At 39.5% G+C, this 27,865-nt stretch overlaps 1 protein-coding gene across 4 annotated transcripts in view; it reads right to left on the reverse strand.

The window, feature by feature from the left end:
• The window catches only part of AOPEP (aminopeptidase O (putative)), a 300,772-nt gene extending 281,103 nt beyond the window's left edge, over nucleotides 1–19,669 (reverse strand). For 2 of the 4 annotated variants that reach the window (XM_065878728.1, XM_065878727.1), the window contains exons 1-2: nucleotides 18,754–19,529; nucleotides 6,168–6,334 (exon numbers count right to left, since the gene is read on the reverse strand). In XM_065878728.1, the coding sequence (XP_065734800.1) occupies nucleotides 6,168–6,334; nucleotides 18,754–19,529 (943 nt within the window). Of the gene's footprint in view, nucleotides 1–6,167; nucleotides 6,335–18,753 lie in introns of all 4 variants that reach the window. The other 2 variants (XM_065878726.1, XM_065878729.1) reach the window with 2 other exon arrangements.
• Between the last annotated feature and the right edge of the window lie 8,196 nt (nucleotides 19,670–27,865).

The following is a 27,865-nucleotide window of genomic DNA, read 5'->3' on the forward strand; positions in this document are numbered from 1 at the left end:
GTTTAACTCTGCCACTGCAACACCAAATCAGCCATAGACAACGGTTGTATTTCGATAAAACTTTATCTACAAAAACAGGCAGTAGACTGGATTTGGCCAAAGGGCTGGATTATCCAGATACAAATGAGTCCTGACAAACAATTTCAGAGTTCACATCTGCAGTAGTGTATATGATTGCACAGCGACATGTAGCACTGCTTTAATTATTGAGAGATTATGAGAAAAGAACATAAGAATGATGCTTTTGGTGAATATAGGCTAAATGACATCACAGCATGATTTGTAAGCAAAAGCTTTAGCATATGGAAGAAAAGTGGTGGAGAATAAGATCATGATGTGGCTCAAGGTAGAACAGGCACAACGACCTCAAGAGAACCTCCATGGAGCTGTCAGCACCACATTCATATTGTAAGGGGCAGCTTCATTTCAGGAAAATAATAATCTTTTACAATAAACTGAAGTTGTCCATTTGAATTTCATTGATTTAATGGTTTGGTCTGCATTTAATTTAAACTTTTTTTGGTGTTTTAGATGTGTAAGAGTATAGGAATACAAAATTGTTTGGCAGGATTTATTTATATCTGGATAATCCAGCCCCCCGCCAAATCCAGTCTACTGCCTGTTTTTGTAAATAAGCATACATTTATAGTTTTAAAGATATCATTCTAATACAAGTAACTTCAGTCAACCCTGGTGAATCATGAGGTTTCTTCCCCTCTGACAAGAAAAGTAATGCTCAAGTTTGAGCAACACTGCCAGACACAAGCTTTGACATCTGAACTGCAGGACCAAACCATGAATGAGAAAGTATGTAGGCTTGGTGAGGTGGGGGTAGGGAGTGCCACATCACATCTTGGGAAGCGTAGTTATCATCACAAGTAAACCAGAAATGGAGGCTGGAGGAGTCCAGGTATCAGTGCCTGCTTGAGACTGCAGTGTTTCATTTACTCAGTCAATTCAGCGTGTCAGGGAAACAAGCAGGGAGGGTAAAAAAGATGCTGTGTGAGTCCCAAAGAAGCTCACCAGACAATTCATGAGACACCAGAACCTGGATAGAGGAGCTGTGTGCCTCTGTAACCCTTCATCTGTTGAACAGAGAGGGGATTTCAGGCATCACACAAGTGGACAGTGAATGGAGCTAAGGGAAATCCTCAGACTTTATCCTGTCTGTTGAAACACCAGAGAGGAAAGCCATGAGCATGACAGGAAAAAATACTGCAGGATAAAGGTAAAAGAAAACATTGTTCTAAGGACTCAGAGGAAGAACAAGCCTCGGAAATGAATTTACTACAGAAACCAAAACAAGTTTAGAAAACTGGCATTCCCATTATGATACAAGAAGATATAACTTCTATGAAAAAATGGTAAAAAGCCATGAGAGGACAACAGGCTGAAACAGTGTAACAGATTGAGATCAAAAGACAACAAAGTAACAAAAAAGATAAGGAAGAATTGCAAGGGTTGTTACAATAACAATCTATAATGGAATTACTAAAGAATAAAATGTCTCCATGGAAACTCAGTGGTATAAAGTGTAAATAAAAAATGAAAAGGCAAGCCATACAGTCGGGGAGAATATATTTGTGACACATATCTGCCAAAAGGCCAGCATCTAGAGTATATAAAGTATTCTTACAGTCTAACAAAAAAACAACCAAAAAAACCATATTAAATAAATGGGCAAATGACTTGAAGAGACACTTTTCAAAGGCAGACATAAGAACGTACAATAAGGGCATGAAAGTTGCTCACCATCATTAGTTATTAGAGAAATGCAAATTAAAACCACAAGATAATATTTCACCCCAGTTGGAGGGCTAAAATTAAAAGGAATGACAACATCACGTGTTTCCAAGGACGCACAGCTACTGGACTCTCATACACTGCTGGTGGAATATAAAATGATTGAATCACTTTGGAAATAGTTTGCCAGATTCTCTGAGCCAGCAATTCCACTCTTAGGTATTTACTCAAGTGAAATTAAAACCTTTGTCCACAAAAAGGCTTACACATGAATGTTCACAGAATAGTTTTTGTAATGCCCCCTCAAAATTCAAATGTCCATCAACATATGAGTGGATAAACAAACTAGTTTACTCACATAATGGATTACTATTCATCAACTTTTTAAAAAAGAATAAACTATTGATATCCACAACAATATGGGTAAGTCTCATGCTGAGCAAAAGAAGCCAGACACAAAAGAGTACACACGAATGATGCCATTTACGTGAATGTTTAGGAGAGGTAAAACTAATCTATAGATATGGAAATCAGATCAGTGGTTGACTGGAGTGGGGTTAGGGAAGACTCACTTAAGGAGGGATGGCAAAGGCACAAGGGAATTTCTAGGGTAATAGAAATGTTCTACATCTTCATAGGGGTGCTGATTAATTACTTAGATGCATTTTTTTGTCAAACACCATTGAACAAGACGAACTGTGTGCATTTCATGATACATAAATTATACTGTAATTAAGTTGATTAAAAACCAAGGTACCCACAACCAGCTCCATTCTAGAAAGTTTTGAATTACATCAATAAATTTTTTAAATTCTATGAGCCTATAGGCAGAATAATCAGACTACTTTCAAAGAATTTTTTTTAAATGATATCAGATTTCTCCTCTGAAATACTAAGTAAGATATGGTAATGAAAACATTTATAGTCGTTTAAGAGGGAAAAGAAGTAAGAATTTAATACCTAGCCAAGGATTGTTCATAAGTAAACACAACAAAAAGCTCACCTAAAAATGGGAGGACTAAGAAAATATATCACATACCCATCCTTCTAGGAAGGAAAAAAAAAAAAATAGTGAGGCCATTTCCCAGCTGACTAGGAGATGACTCAGACTTAAGAGATCAAGAGTAAAGAAAGTCTAAATACTTATTGCAAATATAAAAATATAATTTGAAACTGGATGAAAATGTAAAACAACGATTATAATTCCTAGAAAAGAAGATATAATACAAATACAAAATATAGAGATAGTATGAGTCGCAAATCCCAAACTGTATTTATTAAAACTGGAGAATGTGGGTGAGGGAAGTTGATAGAAGTAAATACACATTAAATTCTTTATTTGATATAGAATGAAGTCAAGAGCTGTTGGTTAACTAAATTGTGAAACATCCATTTATGGAATACTCTATAGTCATAAAAATATTGAGGAAGCTCTTCATGGTCAGATACGAAATTATCTATAAGATAAACTTATTCTAAAGAGGGAAGCACAATACAAAAAAGTGTATAGCATGTTATGATTTGTGCAACAAAAGAGGAAAAAATATACCATACAAAGGAAACTGGTGACCTTGGTTGCCTTGGGGAAGGGTTACTGGGTAGCTGGGAATTAGGAGTAAAAAGGAGACATTGTAAATTTTTTTGTCCTTTGCTCATTTGTAAATGAACCATGTAAATGTGGCTTATTTTTAGAAATGAAATTTTTAAATGTATGATTTGTTTTGTTTTGACTTTCAGAATTAAATAAACATTCATTGAAGACTTTATTACATGTGTAAATCTAGTTTTTTTATGAAGAAGGCATCACAAATCAGAAAAGATTCAATAAATGATCTTGGATAACCGGTTTCCTATTCGAAGACAAAAATGTTTAGTCCTCATTTCACAACCCTGACCAGAATAAACAACAAACAGATTAAAGAGTGAAATTACAAAAATAAATAAATAAATAAAAATTAAATAAAAATATTAGAACAAAACAGGTGAATCGTAGAGCAAAGACTTCCCAAGAGAAACCTAAGATTTTATTACATAAAATTTAAAATCTCCTATAGATTAGAAATATTATATAAAATTAAAAGGTATACTAAAAACTGAGAAAAATACTTTTCACAAATATAAGAGATTAATATCTTTATTTTATTTTATATATATACATATATATATATATATATTTTTTTTTTTTTTTTTTTTGCGGTACGCGGGCCTCTCACCGTTGTGGCCTCTCCCACCGCAGAGCACAGGCTCCGCGGCCATGGCTCACGGGCCCAGCCGCTCCGCGGCATGTGGGATCTTCCCGGACCGGGGCACGAACCCGGGTACCCTGCATCGGCAGGCAGACTCTCAACCACTGCGCCACCAGGGAAGCCCTATTTTATATATTTTTTAAACAGGAGAATAGCTTACAGATTTATGTAACGTAAGTCTTATGTGACACGGGAGCCTCCACAGGAAATGAAGGCCCGAAGAAACAGACCTGCATACTTTTCTGCTGGGTTTGATGACGAGTGGACACTCAACTCAGGAACAGCCAGATGGAAGAGATGCACAGTGCAAGGTACGTGAGAAAGAGCACGGAACTTCCATGCCCTCTCCAGGTACACAATTCTCCCCACATCTCCACGTGTTCACTAACCTGGAAGTTCCAGTATCTTTATTTTTTAAAGATCCAATCAAATTAGAAGACAAAACAAACTTTTTGAAACCTCACTAACACCTCGATATAAAAATGAACAAAGGAAATTAACAAACAGGAAATGAAAACGGTTAAGAAACATTTAAGGATGTATGAAACCTCATTGATAATTGAAGTAATCCAAATTAAAGAGAGGCCTTCTCTTGCCTATCAGATGGGCGAAACTCCAAGGGAAAGGAGACCTTCATAAACTACTGATGGATATGTAAATTGGTACAACCTTTCTGAGAAACAACTTGAGATATGTACCAACAGCCTTAAACAGGTTCAAAACTTTTTTTTTTTTTTTTTTTTTTTTTTTCAGTATGCGGGCCTCTCATTGTTGTGGCCTCTCCCGTTGCGGAGCACAGGCTCTGGACGCGCAGGCTCAGCGGCCATGGCTCACAGGCCCAGCCGCTCTGCAGCATGTGGGATTTTCCCAGACCCGGGCACGAACCCGTGTCCCCTGCATCAGCAGGCAGACTCTCAACCACTGCGCCACCAGGGAAGCCCCGGTTCAAAACTTTTGACTCAATAATTCTAATTTTATACAAACTGTCTCCCCAGGAATTTAGTGCAACTTTATTTATAATAAGAAAAAACTTTGGAAACAATAAAAATGTCTAATAATATGGAAATGTTAAGTAAATTCTGATACATTCATACAATAAAATATTATGCAGACATTAAAATTATCAACTTGGGGCTCTGCCGGTGGCACAGTGGTTGAGAGTCCAAGGAGAAACCATATTTTAAATAAAGAAATATTACAATTACAGAAATTTTACCTGGCATCAACATGCCCAGGATCTCAACTGAAAGTGTTAATTATTGCAATAAGCAAGAAATTCGCAGACAAAACCTTGATGATGCATTAGCACTTGCCTTCCATCTTTCTTATACACCTTTGGTTCAAAACTTCATGGCCAGGGCTTCCCTGGTGGCGCAGTGGTTAGGAATCCGCCTGTCAGTGCAGGGGACACGGGTTTGATCCCTGGTCCGGGAAGATCCCACATGCCGCGGAGCAACTAAGCCAGGGGGCCACAACTACTGAAGCATGCACTCTAGAGCCTGTTGCCACAACTACTGAGCCCGTGCTCGACAGCTACTGAAGCCGTTGTGCCTAGAGCCCATGCTCTGCAACAAGAGAAGCCACCGCAATGAGAAGCCTGCATGCTGCAACGAAGAGTGGTCCCTGCTCACTGCAACTAAAAGAAAGCCCGCGCACAGCAACGAGGACCCAACACAGCCAAAAATAAAATTAATTAAAAAAACAAAACAAAACTTCATGGCCAAATAGTGTACAGAACAGATGCAATACTAGGATGACTCCAGTGGGCCAGCCCACAGGAGCACTATTGCTCAGAATAATGAATAACCCTGTACAGGCTCCATGACCAAACCACAGATAACGCTACTATAATGGTGTTTCCATGGCACACTTGCCTGCCCAGAAAGTCTTCAACCAAGAGCACCCACTTATGGCCCACAAACCATCAGCTGAAAGCAACTGCCTTAATAATCTAGGAATTGATAACTCTGGCATGAAGAGCCCCACATGCCATGCCTAGGCTCCCAAGTGCCTCTCCCCAACCCGGGCTGTTTTCTCTGACAGGATGTTTTATAGTATGTTCAGTCCAACCCAGCTAATAAAGGAGCTCTTTTAAAGTGGAGAAAAACACTGTGTGTTGGGTTGCTGGGTCCAGCATGTGTGCAATACATAAAGAAGCACAGAACACATGTACAGTACCTTCCCGAAGCTGTGTTGGCTTGGCAGAATTTTCCCCACTCATTAAAACAACAAAAGATGCAGCTGTTCGAACTGTAGCCTGCCATGTTGACATGGCAACGGGTGGCTCCTGGCATGGAAAAAGGGCCCTGTTGTTTATGGGCGATCCCATAGTATAAACACATGGCCTGCAGAAGAAAGACAAAGAAACAAAGGGGGAGAATCTTTAAAATGAGTTGTCACTTTTCTCACCACCATGGTAGCGAAGGTTAAGTTGAGCTTTCAAAGAGAAAATATCTCAGACTTTGTAGCTGGCTGGTTTCAGAGCATCTTGAACTGAAACGGCCAAGGGCTGTGTGACTAGCTGAGTGGTAATTTCTCCCAAATGAATTACTTAAACATGTAAAGAGAGTTTTTTGTTTGTTTGTGTGTTTGTTTTTTAAGGGGAAAAATATTTTTTTGGATAAAGTTTTAAATACTAGTCTGCCAAGTTAAAGTTTACATTAACCTTGCCCCTCCCTTTAGGCCCTTAGGCCTTCGAAAGAAAAAAGTTTTAGAGACATTCTTAAAAAATTGTGGAAAATATTCTGGAAAAGAAAATATGTTTAGCGATCACTGAGATATTAATACTTAGAACAAACAAGCCGGTGGTCTCAAATCCAGTGCTGGCGGACAGATACCCCCAATCTTGGAAACCACCACCTCAAAATGGAACCCTTGTGGGAATCCTTGTGTGGAGGCCAAGAACAGGGGTTGGCATATCAACAGGACTGTAGGTCACAACAACCAGGCTTGTGACGGGAAGGCCAAGTGCAGAGCTGTTACCAAAGCAAGTGTAGGAAACCAACGGCATGACATTAGGGCTCATTCTGCTACAGTTAAAAAACACAAACCCACACATACCAAGAACAGTCCCTTCCATGATTAAGTCACAGACAGAAATGGAAAAAAAAATCTATGAGATCAAAGAAATCTACTCTTTTAACACCACAGAGGAGAAGGTACAGACTGACCCTCAGGAAGATGTCTTAGGAAAATGTTTCTACTTTTTGCTTTTCAGGAGTTATGGCAAATATGATATAGTTTTAATCAGCTTGATTTATAGAGTAAATAATAGAGCAGAGCACTACCTCTCTCGCATAACCTGGTTTTCCTTTTTAGTTAACATTGTTATGACTGAACATTTATTGTGTTCTTACAATAAGCAAGAACACACAGAATGATGGCCCCACTCCATCAGTCAGGGTCCAGGAAGGAAAAAAGAAACCAGTCTAGGACTTAATAAACAGAGGTAATTTAATATAGGGAATTGGTCATACAAGTAACAGAAGTGCTGAGAAGCCAAACAGGGGAGAGTGAGGCAACTCAGAGATTAGCCACAGTGGTAAGGAGCTGTGACTCCACAGATTGGAGGAGCTACTGTTACTGGGTGTTACAGGGTCATTTGACACAAGCCAGAGTCACAGTGGGGAATGTCCAATGGGTGCTGGGACCAGGGAGACTCAGTCATTGATGGAGATGCCAAAAGAAGCAGAAAGAGGGGAGGAAATACCTTGTTTCTCGCCAACTCTCAAATGTTCCATCAATACCCCGCATTGGCCAAACCTGACAGGAAGCCAGAAGACGAGGCAGCCTGAGAAATGAGGTTCCTTGCCATTCAGAGATCATAATAAGAGGAGAAAATGGACCTTAGAGCAAACAGGCAGTCTACCTCCTAGAAGTGTATATGCTGTGATAACTCATAGAATTGACATGAGGCAGGGAAAGAAGATTAGAAATTCAGAAGACTTTAGTCCTGGCTGGGTCACCAACTCATTAAATGGCTATGGAAAAGTCCCTTGACCTCTCTGAGTCATATGCAAAATGGGGATGGGGGGCAGGTATGTGACTTCTATTGTCTGTTCTGGTCCATAAACCTATGATTATGTCCCAGAAACATAGATACAAGAACAAAGGCAAATTTTCATGGAAGGCCCAGAATCCCCCATCGATTTCAGTGAGTGCTGGGCTCCCACCCTGGTTCCCTTGGATCCTTGGTTAATTGACTTAGCCTTAGTTAACTGCCCAACTTCAGGTTGTTTGAGAACCTAATGACGAAGCCGCCTAAAGCCACCTCCTCCTAGGCGGGGCTGCTGGTTGTGGTTGCCTGGGGTGGGGGGCGGGATGCTTTAGCAGCTCAAGTTCTGAAAATTCCACCTGTTTTTTCCCAAAAGGCCCATCTTAGGGAAGGATCCCAAGACGAAACGTATGGTCAGTGGAAACGGAGTATATTGCCACTGGCCAAATGGCAGGTATAACTCCTCTTCCTCTGCCAATGGCAGCCATTGAGAATCAAGGCTTTCTTTCTCACTGAAGTAGAATGGACCCCACAATTTTGCTCAGCTCATGAGCTTTAGGAATCCACTTCCAATCTAAGTAGACTTGTGGAGATAAACCTATTTGTGACGCTCACAGGGAAGTGGGAGGCCCTTGCCTAGAGATCGCCTAAGACTTTCTCTGCCTCATGCACAGGGGAAGCTGACCCCATATTATGGTCCTAAGTCTAGGGTACTTAGGCCAAGTCTGAAAGTATCTGTGCTCTCTTGCTTTTGCACACAGCACCTCATTCCCCTTGGGTGACTCTGGTGCTACAGGTCTTCCCTTCCCTGCACAGGGAGCAAATCCTCCCCAAAAGACTGGCTTGCCCAGATGTTTGCTCTCCTTCTCCCGATAAGCTTGGGTTGGAGGTCATGCTGGTATATTATTATGCATTCCACCTGTGCCCTTAGGTATGTGGTCCCCAAGGTTTTCTCCATCAGCCTCCATACCTCTTTCCAGAAGAAACAATCAGATTTGAGATGAGGTCCTATGTGAGAAACACTGCAGAGGAAGAATCAGAAAGACATGGTGATTTGCTGCAGGAGAAGGAACAGAAGGCCTCTCTGAGGTAACCAACTTTCAAGATGGACCCCAATGACCCCTGTCCCTGGTATTCACACCCCTGTGTAGTCCCCTCCCACATTGTATCAGGTTGGCCTGTGTGACCGATGGCTATGGCAGAAGTGATGTCACTTGTGAGATCAGATTATTTAAAAATCTGTGACTTTTTTTTTAGGGGTTTTCCTCTGTGTCTCATCACTTCCTCAGGACAGGGCAGGGGGTGCCATGTCATGAGGACACTCAGGCAGTCTATGGAGGAGCCCATGTGGTAGGAACGAAGGCCTCTGGCCCACAGTCAGTGAGGATCTGAGGCCTGTCAACAACCTTGCACGTGAGTTTGGAAGAGGATCTTCCAGCTCCAGCCAAGCCTTGAGACGTCTGTGGCCCCGGCAGACAGCTGATTGCTACACTGTAAGAGATCCTGGGCCAGAACAACCCAGTTAAGCTGCTCCTGGATTTCTGACTCTCAGAAACTGTGTTTAAGTTTTGTTCTTTTAAGCTGTTTAGTTTTGAGGTAATTTGTTATGCAGCAATAGATAACAGAATTTTCTCAGGTTTCTGCCTCAAGGGAGAAGATGGATCATGAAGCTATTAAACAAGAGAAGAAACTAAGGGTACCAAGCAGGTCACAGGAAGGGACAAGGGAGAAGGAGAGTTCCTACCTGCTTCATTTGCATAGAAAGGGCTTTACACACCATATGGCAAAGGACACTTGTATGGACACAGAGACCTCAATTTCCTAACCCCAAACAGTATAGTGTCCAACAATGGGACTGAGTGTCTGAAATTAGACCTATCTCAAAAATTTAGAAATGATGATGTTATGAAGTAGTAAGTTACTGAGGCTGCAGGCAGATCTGAGTCTGGGTATCATACACAAATAGGGAGGTGGGGAGGGAATCCTTCCATTGACTGGATTTAAAAAAGCATGTTATCACCATCATTTCCTCCCCAGTTCTCTATTTTCCCCCTCTAAACAGCCTAGTTCTAGATATTTTGTTCTAGAGTTTTGTCCTGATCCCCTGTCATCCTCTTGAAGGCTCTTTTTGCATTGGCACCTGAAGTCTCCCACCAAGGGGATTAGATGCCTGGCCAGATCCCAGGAAGCTCTCACCTCCAATCCTCCCTCTGTCCCCTCAAGTCTCTTTCTCTCCCCTCTTTATATGGCTGGGGCATCCTTTCCGTCAAAGTCTATATGTTTTCTTTCTAGCTTTCCACTTGGTCTCTAGAGCTATAACTCTGAAAGTATAGATCAATTCATCTGTCTAAAAGCCACACCCATAAATATACCCTTGTCTGATATGACTGAATCACTTTCTTATTGGAATGTTTTCAGAAATAGGAAAATAATCCTAGGCAAAATTTCTTGAAAATGTAGATTCCCTTCATGTTCCCAGTCTACTCCCTTCTTGGCCTTTTCTTCTTTCTCAGCTGCAGCTTCACTCCTCCCTCCTCAACACACGCAAACCGAGTGCCAGTGACTTCATAACCGATGGCTTTTTCAGCTTTCACAATCTGATATTCTTATGCATGTCACACGTCATGGTGCAAATGTCTAAAACAATCTAAAGTTAAGTAACTACATTTTAACAGGGATGAAAGCTTTAACCCCTGGATAAATGTCTAGTGGTGGAATTTTGGGCATCCGACAGAAAGTGGAGAACTGGTCGACACAAGGTCTTCGCCGAGTTAAACCCTCCTGAAAATCATACTCTCTACGTGGTGACTCCTATCACACACACATTCCCCACCCCTCCCTCCCCCCGCCTCTGTGTCCCAAGAGGGGAGGAAAATCTATGTGCATTTATAAACATGCTCTGCAGTTATCTGGGTATGTAATCACCGAAAGAAATGCAGCTGTGTTTATTCAACACGCACGGCCTTACACCTCGGCCATGTTGCTAAAATGCTTATGGGATAGATGTTTAGGCGCCAGCCTGCAATTCTGATGTTTATAACTTCATTATTTCCCAAATGAACAATTTCTTCCAACATGAAAAGGAAAACTCTCTTTCACCAGGGCTCGTTCTACATGCCCTGGGATACCCACCCGCATGGAAGACCCCCCTGGAGAGCCCAGACTAACTGCACAGGAGTTGTGGGAATGGGAGGAGGCCACTGAAAATCAGAAAGAAAACAGGGTAAGATGGGGGTCACAGGCAGGCCCGTGGCTTGTTGCGTTGAAAGAACTTCTAAATTGAGGAAGAACCTGTCAGAGTTACAATTACTTCAGCTTCTTGTGTGTATGCAGAATAGTCAAATGAGGATAAGATACACTATGCTGCTATGGTATGAATGTGTCCGTCCAAATTCATATGTGAAATCTTAATGCCCGAAGTGATGGCATTAGGAGGTGGGGTCTTTGGGAGGTGCTTAGGTCATAAGGGCACAACCCTCATGAATGAGATTAATGCCTTTATAAAAGAGGCCAGACCGAGCTTCCTAGCCCCTTCCACCATGTGAGGCCGCAGCCAGAAGTCGGCAGTCTGCAACGCAAAATAGGGCCTTAACCAGGACCTAACCATGCTGGCATCCTGATTTCCAACTTCTAGCCTCCGGAACTGTGAGAAATAATTTTCTCTTGTTTATAAACCATTCGCTCTGCAGTATTTTGTTATAGCAGCCCAAATCGACTAAGACATCAACTAAACTAACATGTTTGCTTGTCTTTTTAGGAGGAGCCATCTTTAAAGCCATCTATAAAACTTGTAGGGAATAGATTCAAACCATATATTTTCTTTATTTTCAGTTTACTATATGCATGTCTTTTTGCAGTCGGAGTGAAAGGGGGTTATTTTTAGTTGAAAAAAATGTTTCAAGTTTCACCACTTTCCATAAAAATCACCCATTTTCAGAGACTTGATTATCACAGATCAACAACTGGGGAGAGGGCTGCTTCAACAGACTCGGGTAGGAGGTGATGAGCCCCCTGTTGCTGTGGGTGTGGCTCGATGGGATGTTTTCCCACACTGATCTAGTCACTGGAAGCCAGGGGACCACAGATGTGATAGCTCAGTGGGTCAGATTCTTTTATAAACTCCCCAGAGTTACAAAGTCTTCAGGCCTCCTCTAATTCCTTTCCATCTGTACTCCTTCCTGCACCCGATCTTTTTTATGGCTCCATGTTCTCATTAAACCTAAGTTACAATTTCCATTGTAGGTAAGCAACCCTCTTGCTTTCTTGTTACACAAAAACCAAGAGCAGACTACTAAAACAGGAAGTGTCAACCACAACTCTCTCTCACCCCTATACACACACACACACACACACACACACACACACATTCTCACACACACCGCTTCATTATCATCATTCTTCTTCATGGCACAGTCACCAAAACTGTGACTCGCCAATCATAATAAACATATATGGCAAGTTCAAGGAGAATGCTGCTTTGACTTGGATAGATTTTGTGTATGGTCAAAATGGACTGGACTGAAAGTGGCTTTGAGTCAGAAAGTCACCTCTCCTTTAACAGAGGTGTTTTGGGTGCAAAATACGCAAGCTGTTTGTACAGGCAAAGATAGTACTTTTCATCTGGAAGTCCCTTGTGAGTGTAGGATTTCATGTATGGAAAACATTTGGAGGTCCTCTCACGGAATCTTCTCATTTTACACATGAGGAAATTAAGCTCCAGAGATGTAAAATGACTTATCTGAAGTCACATAGCTAGTTGGCAGCCCAGCTCTGAGTACTCAGTTCTCTTGGCTCTCACTTTTTAGATTCTTTTCAACACTCCATGCTTTTGGTTATAGGTTATTTTGATTTGTTATTTTCTGTTGATGTTTGGTGATTCATGGTTTTTTTTGTTGTTGTTTGGTTGGTCATTTTTGTTACTTGTTTAAATTAAGACAGTCCATCATTGCCTTTTCTCGCAAGACTCAACTGGGATTCTGAGAAATAGAGATCCATCTAGACAGTGCAGCAAGGGGATAAGGAGGCTGAAAAAGAACACTTCCAAACATTTTCATGTTTGGGATTATCAATTCCTCCTTTGCAGTTATACTATGAGATTATAGAATTAATGGGTATTTCCCCTTCAGTTCTCATGAATTTTACATTGGTTTCTTGATGCAAGTAGGGGGGAAAAAAGGTATTAATTACAGAAATGTTCATTTTAGACCTGAAATCTCTTCTAAAATATCTTCTGCTCATTCTTTTAATTTTACAACGTAATAGTAAGATACAGAACCATGAAACTATTCTCGTGTTTGTGTGTGTGTATGTGTGGTGGGGGGACATGTTTTAACATCTGGTTTCGATATCAAACTAAAAATACTCCAAAGGTCTACATCGTCCTTGGTCCAACAGCTGAACAATAAATATAATTTTAAAAAATCGTTCCATCCTTAGTATTTTGCCAACATCATTCTGGCTTTGTCTAAAACAAAGAAACATCATTCTGATCTAGGAAATTTTAAATTTTAATATCACTTTAAGTTATAATGTATTTACCTAGTCAGCTACCTTTAACAATGACCCAAATAATTATAGCTTTTAAAATAAATTTCCTATGTTTAACTGAATTTCCCCTCCATTCAACTCATGTTCAGTGATGTCATCAGCTTAAGCAAGATCTCCTAGACTACTTGGCTGGTTCCACAACTATTATAATGATCCAAAGGGAAAAAGGAATGGGTTACCAGAAAAAAATGCTTTGGTTTTAAATAACATTTTATTCACTGGAATGGAAAAAAGGCAGGAAAATGCAGAAAGTACATAAACTTTGAATAAAGATTTCCATTTTTTTAAAGGTTTTTTTTCTTAAGTATGTTGAGGCTCTAGAATCAAAAAGATATTAAGGCCTCTTCCTGTCTAGCTTAGCAAGTACACCGTTACACATTCTTGACTGTCCCAGGTCTCATCAAAATATTTTCAAAGGGCACACATACTCACACACCACAAAAAAGTAAACATTTTTTCCAAGAAGCATGTATCATATTGTTAAGTATGTGGTTATTTCATCAGTCAGTTTTAAAGGTCACCTAAAATCCAGTATCTGAATGATGGAGGCAAGAAAGAGCACTTAGGTTCAAGAGAAGCCAGAACCCCACAATGGCTAAAACAAAGTAAGAAAATGTAGTTTTGTTTGTTTGTTTGTTTTGCGGTACGCGGGCCTCTCACTGTTGTGGCCTCTCCCATTGCGGAGCACAGGCTCCGGACGCGCAGGCTCAGCGGCCATGGCTCACGGGCCCAGCCGCTCCGCGGCATGTGAGATCTTCCCGGACCGGGGCACGAACCCGCGTCCCCTGCATCAGCAGGCGGACCCTCAACCACTGCGCCACCAGGGAAGCCCAGAAAATGTAAAAACAAAGTAAGAAAATGTAGTTTTTATATTTCCAGCTATTTCATTTTAGAACTAGAATAACAATGAGGAATAAGAAATGATTAACAATGATTGAAAGAAATACTCTTTTATAGCTGCAAATACATTTTCAGTTCTTGTCCAGAGAACACTGCTACTTGGTAAAAATGGGATGAGAGCTCTTATGAAAGAGGAATTTCAGGATGGAAAGATGATGATTTTTTTTTCAAATTTGAAGTTTATTCTTTAATGAGTTTTTTATTTTATCAGTTTTAGATTTATTTTTAAAAGTACAAAGATAAAACACAGTCCCCATATATCCCATACCCAGTTTGCCCTACAACTTACATTAGTATATTTGTCACAGTTGACACATTATTATTAACTGAAGTCCAGACATTAACTAAACTACTCAGATTTCATTAGTTTTCCTCTAAAGTCCCTTTTCTATACCAGGTTACTACATTAATTTTAATCATCATCCTTAGGCTTCTCTTGACTGTGACAGTTTCTGAAGACTTTATTTATGTTGGCCTTGAGAGTTTTGAGGAGTACTGGTCAGGTATTTTGTTGAAAGTCTGATTTATCTCATGTTTTTCTCTTGGTTAGACTGGGGTTATGGGTTTTGGGGAAGAAGGTCACAAAGATGCCATTTGCATCACACCATACCAAGGGTGCATACCATCAACGTGACTCATCACTGTTGATGTTAACTTTGATCCCCTTGCCGAGGTCACATTTGTCAGATTTCTCCAATGGAAATTTACTTTTTCCCCCTTTCCATAGTGTCATCTTTGGAAGGAAGTCACTATGAACAGCTCACACTTAAGGAGTGAGGAGTTATGCTCTACCATGATAAGGGCAGAGTATCTATATAACTTGGACTTCTTTTGCACCATAGATTTGGCTATTCTCCTCCATTTGTTTATTTAAGTCAATCACTGTTTTATATTAGTATGGACTCATGGATATTTATTTTATACTTTGGGTTATCATCCAAAACTATTTTTTGTTTTGTTTTGTTACTTTTTTTAACATCTTTATTGGAGTATAATTGCTTTACAATGGTGTGTTACTTTCTGCTTTATTAAAACTATTTTATTTTGTTGCTCAGTTTGAGTCATTAGGAGTTCTTTCAGATGGCTCCTTGGACTTTGACAGACACATGTAATTCCAGGTTCTTGTTGCTGCTATTTGAGCATTTCCTTATTTTCTGGCACTATAGATGCTCCAGCTTCATCTTGCATGTTGCCTGCCCCAGTCCCAGCCGTTTCTCCAAGAAGCCCTGGTTCCTTTACTGGAGAATATATTAGAAGCCAAGATCCAGGCACTAGGGTACACTCACTGCTTCTAAACCCACTCAGCTGACAAACAAGGAAATATATGTGTGTATGCTATCACTTGCAAACAACCATATCTATAATTACTTCTATATGCAACCATCTGTATCTATAGTATGCTAAACATGAGTTCATAGTGATGTCTCCAATTCTAATCCATTTCCACATGGATCATTCTAGCCCTTGCTCATCTGTAATCTCCGACTTCAGCAGTGAGAAACCTGGCTCCCATCACTTGCACCCATTTACTAAATTGCTCAATTCCAGGATACATGTACAGTGGTACCAGTACTGTTAACCTGTACCCCCATGGGAAACAACTCTATCAACTACAATACAGTATTTATGTACAGTTCCTTTTGCCTTTAGCCTTACAGATTCAACTCATTTCCAAAGTTACTTAGGTCAGTATCTTTTTCCTCTACTCCCTTCAGTGAGGTTGTTTCATACATTTTTAATATAGCTAGATTGTTCTGTCACATTTTACATTTCATCCTAGGATCCTCTGACCTCTTGATTATTTATTTACATATTATCAAACAAAATAACAAGTTTTATTCTCAACAAAGGGTAGGATAAGAGTGGGAAGGGAGAAGCCACTGATGGAACTTGAAAGGAAAAGTACCAGTTTAGAGCTTTTCTTAAGTTTCTGTCTAGTATCTGCTTAAAAATAGAAGTTTATTGAAAGCTAATATAATTTGTTTTTTTAAATGTATTGAAATCTTTGCATACAATAAAGGACATGATAAAAATCAAAAGTAAGAAACATAGCTCCCTTTCACAATTAACACATGGATTTTTGTAGGAGCTTTCAGTAACTTTATTCAATTTTCCTACTTGTAAAATGGGAATAAAAAGTTTCTCATTCAGACTAAGAATTTATAGTAGGCATATGGATAGTATTCTGCCATTCAAGGATAAAAATGTAACCACTACTTTAGTTTAATAAATGTAGACTCTATGCCTTGAAGGAAGTAAGCTCTACCCAGTTATATTTTTCACATAATTGTGAAATTTTACGTTTTCACACAATTATATTCATAAAGCATTGTAACCCTGATGATTACTATTTGCTCATATCACTAAGCAATTATTTCTGTCTAGTAACCTGGGATCCTTGGGCATTTTAAGTCCTTACAGTATCCAAATAGTTACCAGTATATATCTAGATTTATTCTTAAGCATGTGGGAAAATTTATATATAGAGATTTGGTGGCCATTCGTGGAAGATTATCTTGACTATAATAAAATTCCCCCCCCCAAAAAAAAGAAAAAGGAGAAAAATAATCTTTGAGGATTAAAAAAATTTTTTTATCCCTGTAAGACTGCATAAATGCCATTTATTTACTAACATATAATCACAAACTTCCAAAAATATACCTTAAACTCCTGCTGTGATCATGTGTTTTACTGAATTTTCAGAAAAGGAGACATCAAGAGTAAATTCAAGTCAACCTTTCAGGAGCGAAATGTGCCCACGGACCTTCTGAGTTTCTTTAAGGAAACCAGCATTTATCAATAACTCATTCCTACTCAACACTTTACATGCAGTGTAATTCACAAGTCTAATCTCTTTCTTTGTAGTAAGCACTGAGAAGAAAGCCATGTTTGAGGCCATTACTGAGAATTTCTTCTAAATACTGTCGACAGTTTCTTCTTCCCCGTTATTCTAATTCAAAAATGCAATATCTGAGAGTATAAAATCTAGAATTTCCTAGTTAAATATTCAGAGACAGTATATTGTCAAATCTTACTGAAAAGCCCATCTTCAATAATTTCAAAAAAATCTGAAGATACAGTAGGAACACCTATTTCTTTCCCTCACAGACTCCCAAGAATATCAAACAAGTTATTCTATAGATAAGTCACTATGCTTTTGTACTGATGTAAATTTGCACCACCCCTGCACTATCCCAAAGGCCACCTCAGACTCCAGCAGAAATGACAGGAAGCAAACTCATTCTGAGCAGGGAGGGAGACCAGAGCAGGAGGTAAGATTAGAGGCAAAGAACGGGATAATGAGAGCTCAAAGTCAAAGTGATGCTTTAAAAAATATAATCTAGAAGGTTTTTGGGGGGGTGAGTTGGGGGAGAGACGTAAGCAATTTACCGAGACCACTGCCTCCATTAAGGGAGTCCAATGCTATAAAAGAAGGCGCTGAAAACAAGCTCACAGAGATGAACGCTCCTCCAACCAAGATCTGCTATAATTATTGTATTGCTTTGCAGTACATTAGCACAAAGAAATAGGTAGAATAATGAGGAATCAATAAAGTTTGATTTGAAAATTCTCAAATTCTAAAAACCCTGAACAACTGTTAGAGGACAGGCAAGAAGAAAAGAACAAATGACTGCCTAAATACCCACCCTCTGAACATCGATGCCTCATCAATTCCTTCTCCCCACACAAAAAATCAGCAGTCTCCTTGGTGTCAGATACCCAGAATCATGGTCAAAGAGGCAAGTGTGGACTCAGCAGGACTGACTGTCACCCTCAGAACCAAACCTTTCCAGTGTTTGAGGGTTCATATTACACAATAACTGACAAAGTCCAGGGAGGCATTGCTGCCAAGAGACAGGTACAGTAAGAAAGCCACAAAGCAGAGCTGGCTTTATTTGGAAGCACTTTGCCAGGCTTCACACCAACCCAACTTGGCAGCTATGTAATCCCTCAGGGGGAATATGAAGGAACTTTGAGAAAGTATCTGCTCAAAGATACGTATCGTTTCCATCTACAGTACTGGAAGCTGCCAGCAGAGATCTCAACAGAGAGCTAGGCTCGGCATTTAACCATTAAACCTGACTTTCAGTCTCCTAACTCAGAAATACAGGGGCTTAATAAAGTAATCTTTTCATCCTGACTTAAGGGAAGTAATCCTATTAAGAGTTCAGCATGCCTGGGAATTTACCTGCTTCACTGTGGGTCGAAGGATTTAAGGTTAGATGGGTAATGCCACAATAAAGAGGAGTGTCTTTACATAGACTCACCTCCTGGTGTGTAAGATTAATGGGCAGGGGACTGCAGAGTGCCCAGATAACCTACCTGCCACTCTGGTCTGAGGTCCACGTAACTGATCGCCCCTGGGGTTTGGTTGTGTACTGTATCCTTATGGCATGAGGAAAGTCAGTAGCTGTCTGAACCCCTGTCTTCCTGATCTGTAAGCTCCAAGTGTCAATGTCAAACAGGAGTTCCCCACAACCAGGAGCCTGGCTGCAGCGAGCATAATAGTCTAACTGCTCCCTCCAACGATCTGCAGGCAGAGCCACGAGTTCACGTACAATCTGATTCCTGAGCTTGGGAGACCTTGTAAATTTTTCAATACCTGGCACAGCAGCAACATCCACCTCCTCAACCTTTAACACAGATAAATCACAGCAGTCCAACACTAGCAAAAAATCCTCACTCCCATGATTCCCTGTGTCACAGCAGTACTTTGAGCTAGAAATCCCAGAAGCCTGTTCCTGGTTGTCATGGTTACCATCTTTACCAGACGTATCTTTTTCACCTTTACCACAGATTACAAAATCATTATATCCCACTTTAGATGAGACGGTCCTTGTATTTGTTACAGGAATATGGCAGGGTTCAGGCATCCTAAATTTGCAGGCTTCGTTTGACTCTGATGGGTAGGTTTCCTCGGTGGAACTACTCTGTTTCTTGAATTTATTTCCAGACTCGAAGAAAAGCACTATGGTGCCCTCAATTATTTGACTTTCGAAATCCACATCTAAATCCAGTACATAGTGCTTCACAAGTATGTGGCTGGTGTTGGCCATGAGAGGCAGGTCATCTCGGGAAGGATCCAGCTTTATGTCCATGGTATAGGTGTTGTTCGAGAACTTTGTTAAAATCTCAGAAGGGGCTTCCTGTCAGTCCCAATCTTCCAGAGTCATAAATGGCTGCTTACCAAAAAACACCCGATGTCACAAATTAGGGTTCCACAACTTTCAGTCCCCTGGTAAAGAAGAAAAACACAATCACACAAAATTCCAAACAAGACCCTTTGCTCCTGCAACTGCTGCTTCTGCAAGTTGACTACCTCCTTAAATAATTCCCCAATGTACTAGAAGCTCATGGCTAGAAGGCAGACTAATCTTTTTGACTGACATCAAAGAAAATTACATTATGGGTTTCTAAAAATATTTCAATTATCAATGGAATGAAAGGGGCCTCCACAAAACCAGAAGAATCATGTTCCTAACTAGAACAGTCCTTGTTTCGGAAAACAGCAATTGTTAGGCAAAAGTGTAACATCACTGTACATCTTGTTTTAAAAGATATTAAATGTATCGTTTCTAATTTTGTGCACCAAAAGAAAAGGGATTGTTTCTCTACTATGATTCTAAGTAACAAATGTGAATGAAGGCTAAATGGTCTCATATGTTTTATTCTTTGAGAGTAATCATTTAATACATACAATGTAACTCCAGGGATTATTGTACTTTTCACATTAGGACTGCTCTCATATCAACACTTCCAGTAAATTACAGGAAAATGAGCCAATTTACCAAGAGTGCATTCTAAGTATTCCTTTGAGATTGTTCATGGAGATTTTTCAAATTTATAGTTAAATACTCAAGGTATATCATTACATCTTAATAGCTGAAAGCCCATTAACATTCTGGATAATAGCCTTCTTGTGGCAAACGAAAAGGTCTTCTCATCTGAAAAAAAAAAAAAAAAGGTATGCAAATGCCTATAAAAGGAAGGAGAGAAATTAAAACGTGGAAACAGATGTTGTAATAAAATGCCCAAGTTCTTCATAAAAGTTCTGATCAAAATGTAGTCCTATTTTATAACAGCAATCCAGCTAAAAGAAAAATTATTTGAAATTATTTCAGTCCCTGTTGTGTACCTAATTTCTTTCAGCATATATTTTTTTAACCAAAAGTGGAAAAAAAAAAAATGGCAGGGAAAAAGAAACAAAAACTCTGACAGAGTAGATTTATTTAAAATCACTTTTGGGGGCTTCCCTGGTGGCGCAGTGGTTGAGAGTCCGCCTGCTAATGCAGGGGACGTGGGTTCGTGCCCCGGTCCGGGAGGATCCCACGTGCCGCGGAGCGGCTGGCCCCGTGAGCCATGGCTGCTGAGCCTGTGCGTCTGGAGAGACCACAGCAGTAAGAGGCCCACGTACCGCAAAAAAAAAAAAAAATCACTTTTGGGGCTTCCCTGGTGGCGCAGTGGTTAAGAATCCGCCTGCTGAAGCAGAGGACACGGGTTCGTGCCCCGGTCTGGGAAGATCCCACATGCCACGGAGCGGCTGGGCCCGTGAGCCATGGCCGCTGAGCCTGCGCGTCCAGAGCCTGTGCTCCACAATGGGAGAGGCCACAACAGTGAGAGGCCCGCGTACCGAAAAACAAAAACAAAAACAAAAACAAAAAAAAATCACTTTTGTATTTCTAAATATCAAGAGGTATTCTTTTATCAACAGCAAAACAACATTACTTGCTTGACTTTTCAAGTAAAATTGAGCCCTCCATTTTTATTGTTTAACTCCTCCTCACTTCCCTTCTAACTTTTTCGGCCAATCTCCTAGACTCTTATTTCCTTTCCTTCTAGAATCTCATTCCAACAATCAAAACTATTGAACTTTCATTTTCTACCTCTCCACAGGCTATTTCCTCATCAAAATCTCACCTATCCTTAAAAGAAGCTGGCTTCCTGCAGCCTTGTACAATCTGGTTTCAGGCTATTTTTTCCAGTCATGGAGACCACACTCCCTTTGAATCCTTGTCCTCTATTCAAAGGGCCTACTCAGCACACTGCTCCCTAAAGATGACCTGACATCTTGCCTCCATGCTTTTTGGAGGCAAGTAGTGTGCCACACCTGGAGTGCTCCTGGCTCCCACCTCCCATATCCACCTGCCAAATTCTGTTCTCCCTCCACACAGTTCAAGTCCAATTGCCTCCTGAAATCCTTCCCTGCTCCCTACTCTCCCTCCCCCATCCCCACCAAACTGTATGTGGTAATACACACTTTGACTTTAAGAATGATAGGAATTGAGAGAAATCAGGGATGTAAAAGAATAGTCTGAGATTACCTTAAGGAGAAGCTGGCACTCACTTTAATCCTAGAAAAGTCAATGCGCAAAGGGAATAAGCCAGGGTATTTTCTTTTCTGCATGAGAACAATTGAACTTGTCACATAATGAATAATAAACTACAATAAAGCTACTGGCTATATCTATGTAATTAGAAACAACGGATGCTAAAACTTCATCCTGCTGGTGTTTGGAGCTGCTGTAATGCAGTATTTTGTTGACTGGGCTATTTTTTTAATAAAAAACAAAAACTGAATACACACACGAGGAAAAGCCTGAATCAATTAAGACAAGGCTTAACTTTGCGGCTGTCTAAACTATCAAATTTGAAAAAGAATACTTTAGTATTTCTAATAATATAGATAAAACCATTTATTGTCTAACCCTAATAGATTCCTTCATTTACTTGTGAAAGTTAATATAATTTAATAAAATATATTCTATAGAGTAGTTTTCATCACTTCTGTCCCTGGTGGCTGTCCCTAGGCTGCCTTAGAGCCCTGCCCATCCAAGACTGTTAATGTCACTTTGTTTGTCAACCTAACTGGAAATCCTTTTGTCCTCTTCAGTACATTCTTTTTATTTTTAAATTGAAGTCTAGTTGATGAACAATATTATATTGTTCTACAGGTATACAATTCAGTGATTCACAACTTTTAAAGGTTACACTCCATTTATAGTTATTATAAAATATTGGCTATATTCCCTGTGTTGTACAATACATCATTGTAGCTTATTTTATACATAATTGTTCATACCTCTTAATCCCCTACCCTTATGTTGCCCCTCCTCCTTCCCTCTCCCCACTGATAATCACTAATTTGTTCTCTATATCTGTGAGCCTGCTTCTTTTTTGTTATATTCACTCGTTTGTAGAATTTTTCAGATTCTACATATAAGTGATCTCATACAGTATTTGTCTTTCTCTGTCTGACTTATTTCACTTAGAATAATACCGTCGAAGTCCACCCACATTGTTACAAAAGGCAAGATTTTCATTCCTTTCTATGGCTGCATAGTAGTCCATTGTATATGTATACCACATCTTCTTTATCTGTTCATGGACATTTACGTGGCTTCTGTATCTTGGTAAGTGTAAGTAATGCTGCTAAGAACACTGGGGTGCGTGAATCTTTTCCAATTAGCGTTGTTGTTGTTGCTGTTTGAATATATACCCAGGAGTGGAATTGCTGGGTCATATGGTAGTTTTATTTTCAGTTTTTTGAGAAACTTACACACTGTCTTCCACAGTGGCTGCAACAATTTACATTCCCACAACAGTGTACAAGGGTTTCCTTTTCTTCACATCCCCTCCAACATTTGTTATTTGTGTTCTTTTTGATGACAGCCATTCTGACAGGTGTGAGGTGATATCTCATTGTGGTTTTGATTTGCATTTCCCTGACGATGAGTGATGTTGAGCATCTTTTCATGTGCCTGTTGGCCATCTGCATTTCCTCTTTGGATAAATGTCTATTCAGGTCTTCTCTGCCCATTTTCTAATCAGGTTGTTTGTTTGGGTTTTTTTTGTTGTTGTTGTTTTGATTTTGGGGTTTTTTTTTTGATGTTGAACTGTATGAGCTGTTTATATATTTTGGATATTAACCCCTTATCAGTCACATCATTTGCAAATATTTTCTCCCATTTAGTAGGTTTAGTAGGTTGTCTTTTTTTTTTTTTTTTTTTTCCTTTGCTGTACAGAAGCTTTTAAGTTTAATTAGGTCCCATTTATTATTTGTGCTTTTATTTCCTTTGTTTAGGAGATAGAGCCAAAAGAACATTGCTGTGATTTATGTCAGAGTGTTCTGCCTGTGTTTTCCTCTGGGAGTTTTATGGTTTGGGGTCTTACATTTAGGTCCTTAATCCATTTTGAGTTTATTTTTGAGTACACTGTTAGAGAATGTTATGATTTCATTCTTTCACATGTAGCTGTCCAGTTTTCCCAGAACCACTTATTTAAGAGACTTTCTTTTCTCCCTTGTATATTCTTTCCTCTTTTGTTGTAGACTAGTGACTTTATTCCTGGGCATTCTATCCTGCTCCATTTGTCTATATTCTGTTTTTGTGCCAATACCATTCTGTTTTGATTACTGTAGCTTTGTAGTATAGTCTGATGTCAGAGAGTGTGATTCCTCCAGGTCTACTCTTCTTTCTCAAGATTGTTTTGGCTATTTGGGGTCTTTTGTGTTTCCATACAAATTAGAATTTTTTTTGTTCTAGGTCTGTGAAAAATACCATTGGTATTTTGATAGGGATTGCATTGAATCTGTAGATTGCCTTGGATAGTATGGTCATTTTAACAATACTGATTCTTCCAATCCAAGAACATGGTATAGCTTTCCATCTGTTTGTGTCACCTTCAATTTCTTTCATCAGCGTCTTATAGTTTTCAGAGTACAGGTCTTCTGCCTCCTGTGGTAAGTTTATTCCTAGGTATTTTATTATTTTTGATGTTATGGTAAAGGGGATTGTTTCTTTAATTTCTCTTTCTGATAGCTGTTAGTGTACAGAAATGCAACAGATTTCTGTATATTAATTTTATATCCTGCAACTTTACTGAATTCATTGATGAGTTGTAGTAGTTTTCTGGCATCTTTAGGATTTTCTACAAATAGTATCATGTCATCGGCAAATAGTGACAATTTTACTTCTTTTCCAATTTGGATTCTGTTTATATCTTTTTCTTCTCTGATTGCTGGGGCTAGGGCTTCCAATAATATGATGAATAAAACAAGACAAGGGCATCCTTGTCTTGTTCCTGATCTCAAAGGAAATGCTTTCAGCTTTTCACTGTTGAGTATGATGTTAGCTGTGGGTAGGTCCTATATGGTCTTTATTATGTTGAGATATGTTCCCTCTATGCCCACTTTCTGGAAAGTTTTTATCATAAACGGATGTTGAATTTTGTCAAAAGCTTTTCTGCATCTATCAAGATGATCATCTGGTTTTTATTCTTCAATTTGTTAATGTGATGTATCACATTGATTGATTTGCAGATATAGAAAAATCCTTGCATCTCTGGGATAGATCCCACTTCATCACTGTGTATGATCCTTTTAATGTATTGTTGGATTCAGTTTGCAAATATTTTGTTGAGGATTTCTGCATCTATGTTTATCAGTGATATTGGCCTGTAATTTTCTTTTTTTGTGATATCTTTATCTGGTATTAGGGTAATGCTGGTCCCATAGAATGCGTTTGGAAGTGTTCCTTCCTCCACAATATTTTGGAATATTTGGAGAAGGATAGGTGTTAACTCTTCTCTAAATGTTTGGTAGAATTCACCTGTGAAGTCATCTGGTCCTGGACTTTAGCTTGTTGGAATTTTTTAAATTACTGACTCGATTTAATTACTGGTAATTGGTCTGTTCATATTTTCTGTTTCTTCCAGTTCAATCTTGGGAGATTGTACATTTCTAAGAATTTGTCCATTTCTTCTAGGTAGTCCAGTTTTCACAGTAGAGTTGATCACAGTAGTCTCTCATGATCCTTCATATTTCTGTGGTGTTGGTTGTAACTTCTTTTGCATTTCTGTTTTTATTGATTTGGGCCCTCTCCCTTCTTTCTTGATGAGTCTAGCTAAAGGTTTATCAATTTTGTTTATCTTTCAAAGAACCAGCTTTTACTTTTATTGATCTTTTCTATTGTTTTAGTTTCTATTTCCTTTATTTCTGCTCTCATCTTCATGATTTCTTTCCTTCTACTATCTTTGGGTTTTGTCTATTCTTCTTTCTCTAGTTCCTTTAGGTATAGGGTTAGGGGCTTTTTGGCTTTTTTTTTTTCCTATAAGTTATGATAATGTTTTATTTTATTTCTTTTTTCCAAGCTTCATTGTGATATAATTCACCTATATTTTATTTTTTTCCATTTTTTTTATTGAAGTATAATTGATTTACAATGTTGTGTTAATTTCTGCCATATAGCAAAGTGATTCAGTTATACATACATACACATTTTTATATTCTTTTCTATTATGGTGTATCATAGGATATTGAATATAGTTCTCTTGAACTATATTGAATATAGTGTTACACAGTAAGACCTTGTTGTTTATCCATTCTATATATAAGAGCTTTCATCTGCTATAGGGTTAGGTTGTTTATTTGAGATTTTTCTTGTTTCCTGAGGTAAGCCTGTATCGCTATAAACTTCCCTTTTAGAACTGCTTTTGCTGCATCCCATAGGTTTTGGATAGTCATGTATTCATTCTCATTTGTCTCCAGGTACTTTCTGATTTCCTCTTTGATTTCTTCAGTGAGCCACTGGTTGTTTAGTAGCATATATATATAATTGCTTTAAGTTGTTGATCTGTTAATTTCAAATGCATTTTAACAACCCAACAGTTGTACTCTCCTCTCCTCATGATTACTATTTTTGATATCATATTTTACATCTAATTGTTTTGTGTCTCCCTTAACTGCTTATTGTGGATATAGATTATTTTACTACTTTTGTCTTCTAACCTTCCTACTAGCTTTGTGCATGGATGATTTCTTACCTTTATGTTTGCCTTTATTGATGAGCTTTTACATTTTGTAATTTTACTTGTTTCTAGCTGTGGCCTTTTCTTTCTCACCTAGAGAAGTTCCTTTAACATTTGTTGTAAAGCTGGTTTGGTGGTGCTGAATCCTTTTAGATTCTGCTTGTCTGTAAATCTTTTGATCTCTCCATCAAATGTGAATGAGAGCCTTGCTGCATAGAGTATTCTTGGTTGTAGGTTTTTCCCTTTCATCACTTTAAATATATCATGCCACTCTCTTCTGGCCTGCAGAGTTTCTGCTGAAAAGTCAGCTGATATCCTCATGGGAGTCCCCTTGTATGCTATTTGTTGCTTCTCCCTTGCTACTTTTAATAGTCTCTTTATTTTTAATTTTTGTCATTTTAATGACTATGTGTCTTGGTGTGTTCCCCTTTGGCTTAATACTGTAGAGGACTCTCTGCGCTTCCTGGACTTGGATGACTGTTTCCTTTCTCAGGTTAGGGAAGTCTCCAGCTATTATGTCTTCAAATATGTTCTCAGCCTCTTTCTCTCTCTCTTTTCCTTCTGATACCCCTATAATGCAAATATTAGTGCACTTGATGTTGTCCCAGAGGTCTCTTAAACTGTCTTCATTTCTGTTTTTTTCTTTTTTCTTTTGTCTGTTCAATGTCAGTGATTTCCTCTACTCTGTCTTCCATCTTGCTGATCCCTTCCTCTGTATCATTTAGTCTACTGTTGACTCCTTCTGGTATATTTTTCATTTCAGTTATTGTATTCTTCATCTCTGTTTGGTTGTTCTTTATAACTCTTTGTTAAAAACTTCTAACTTCTTGCTCTGTGCATACATTCTTCTCCCAAGTTCTTTGATCATTTTTATGATCATTACCCTGAGCTCTTTCTCAGGTAGATTGTCTATCTCCACTTCACTTAGTTCTTCTTCTGGGGTTTTATCTTGTTCCTTCATCTGGAACATGCTCCTCTGATGCCTCATTTTGCCTGAGTTGCTATCTGTATTTTTATTTATCTGGTAGGTTAATTATGTTTCCTGACCCCAAAGAAGTGGTCCATCTCATCATCCAAGCTATATGTTCTAGGGGTTTCCCCATGAGGGCTGTGTGGGTCCTTCTGTTGCAGGAGGCTGACTATGTGGGTGGTCTGGTAGTCTTGGTTGGCCCCTAATCCACTTGGCTGCCAGGCCCTGCCTTGTGCGGAGCCTTCTGGCTGCTGGTTGGCTGGGCCTGGTCATGAAGCAGCTGACTGCAGAACCCCAGGGGGCCTCTGGACTACTGCTGGCTCATTGGTGGGCAGAGTCAGGGTCCAGTAGACCCCAGGGCTGTTGTCTACCCACTGGTGGGTGAAGCCAGGTTCTGGGGTTAGTGCTGGATTACTGGCTTACAGAGCTGGGTCCTGGAGTCTGGCTACAGGGCCCAGGGATCCCACAGCTTGTGTCAGATCACTAGTGGGGAGGGGCTGGTTCCTCACACAGTTGGGTACAGTATCCGGGATATCCCAGAGCTTGTGTTTGCCTGACAATGGGCAGGAACAGGGCCCAGCTGCCCCAGGGCAGGATCTGGCCTGCTGTAGGCAGGCTGGGTCCATAGGCTGTGGGATCATAGTTTTCTTATACCTGGTG

This window comes from Phocoena phocoena, chromosome 6 (assembly GCF_963924675.1).
Source record: "Phocoena phocoena chromosome 6, mPhoPho1.1, whole genome shotgun sequence".
Classification (NCBI taxonomy): domain Eukaryota; kingdom Metazoa; phylum Chordata; class Mammalia; order Artiodactyla; family Phocoenidae; genus Phocoena; species Phocoena phocoena.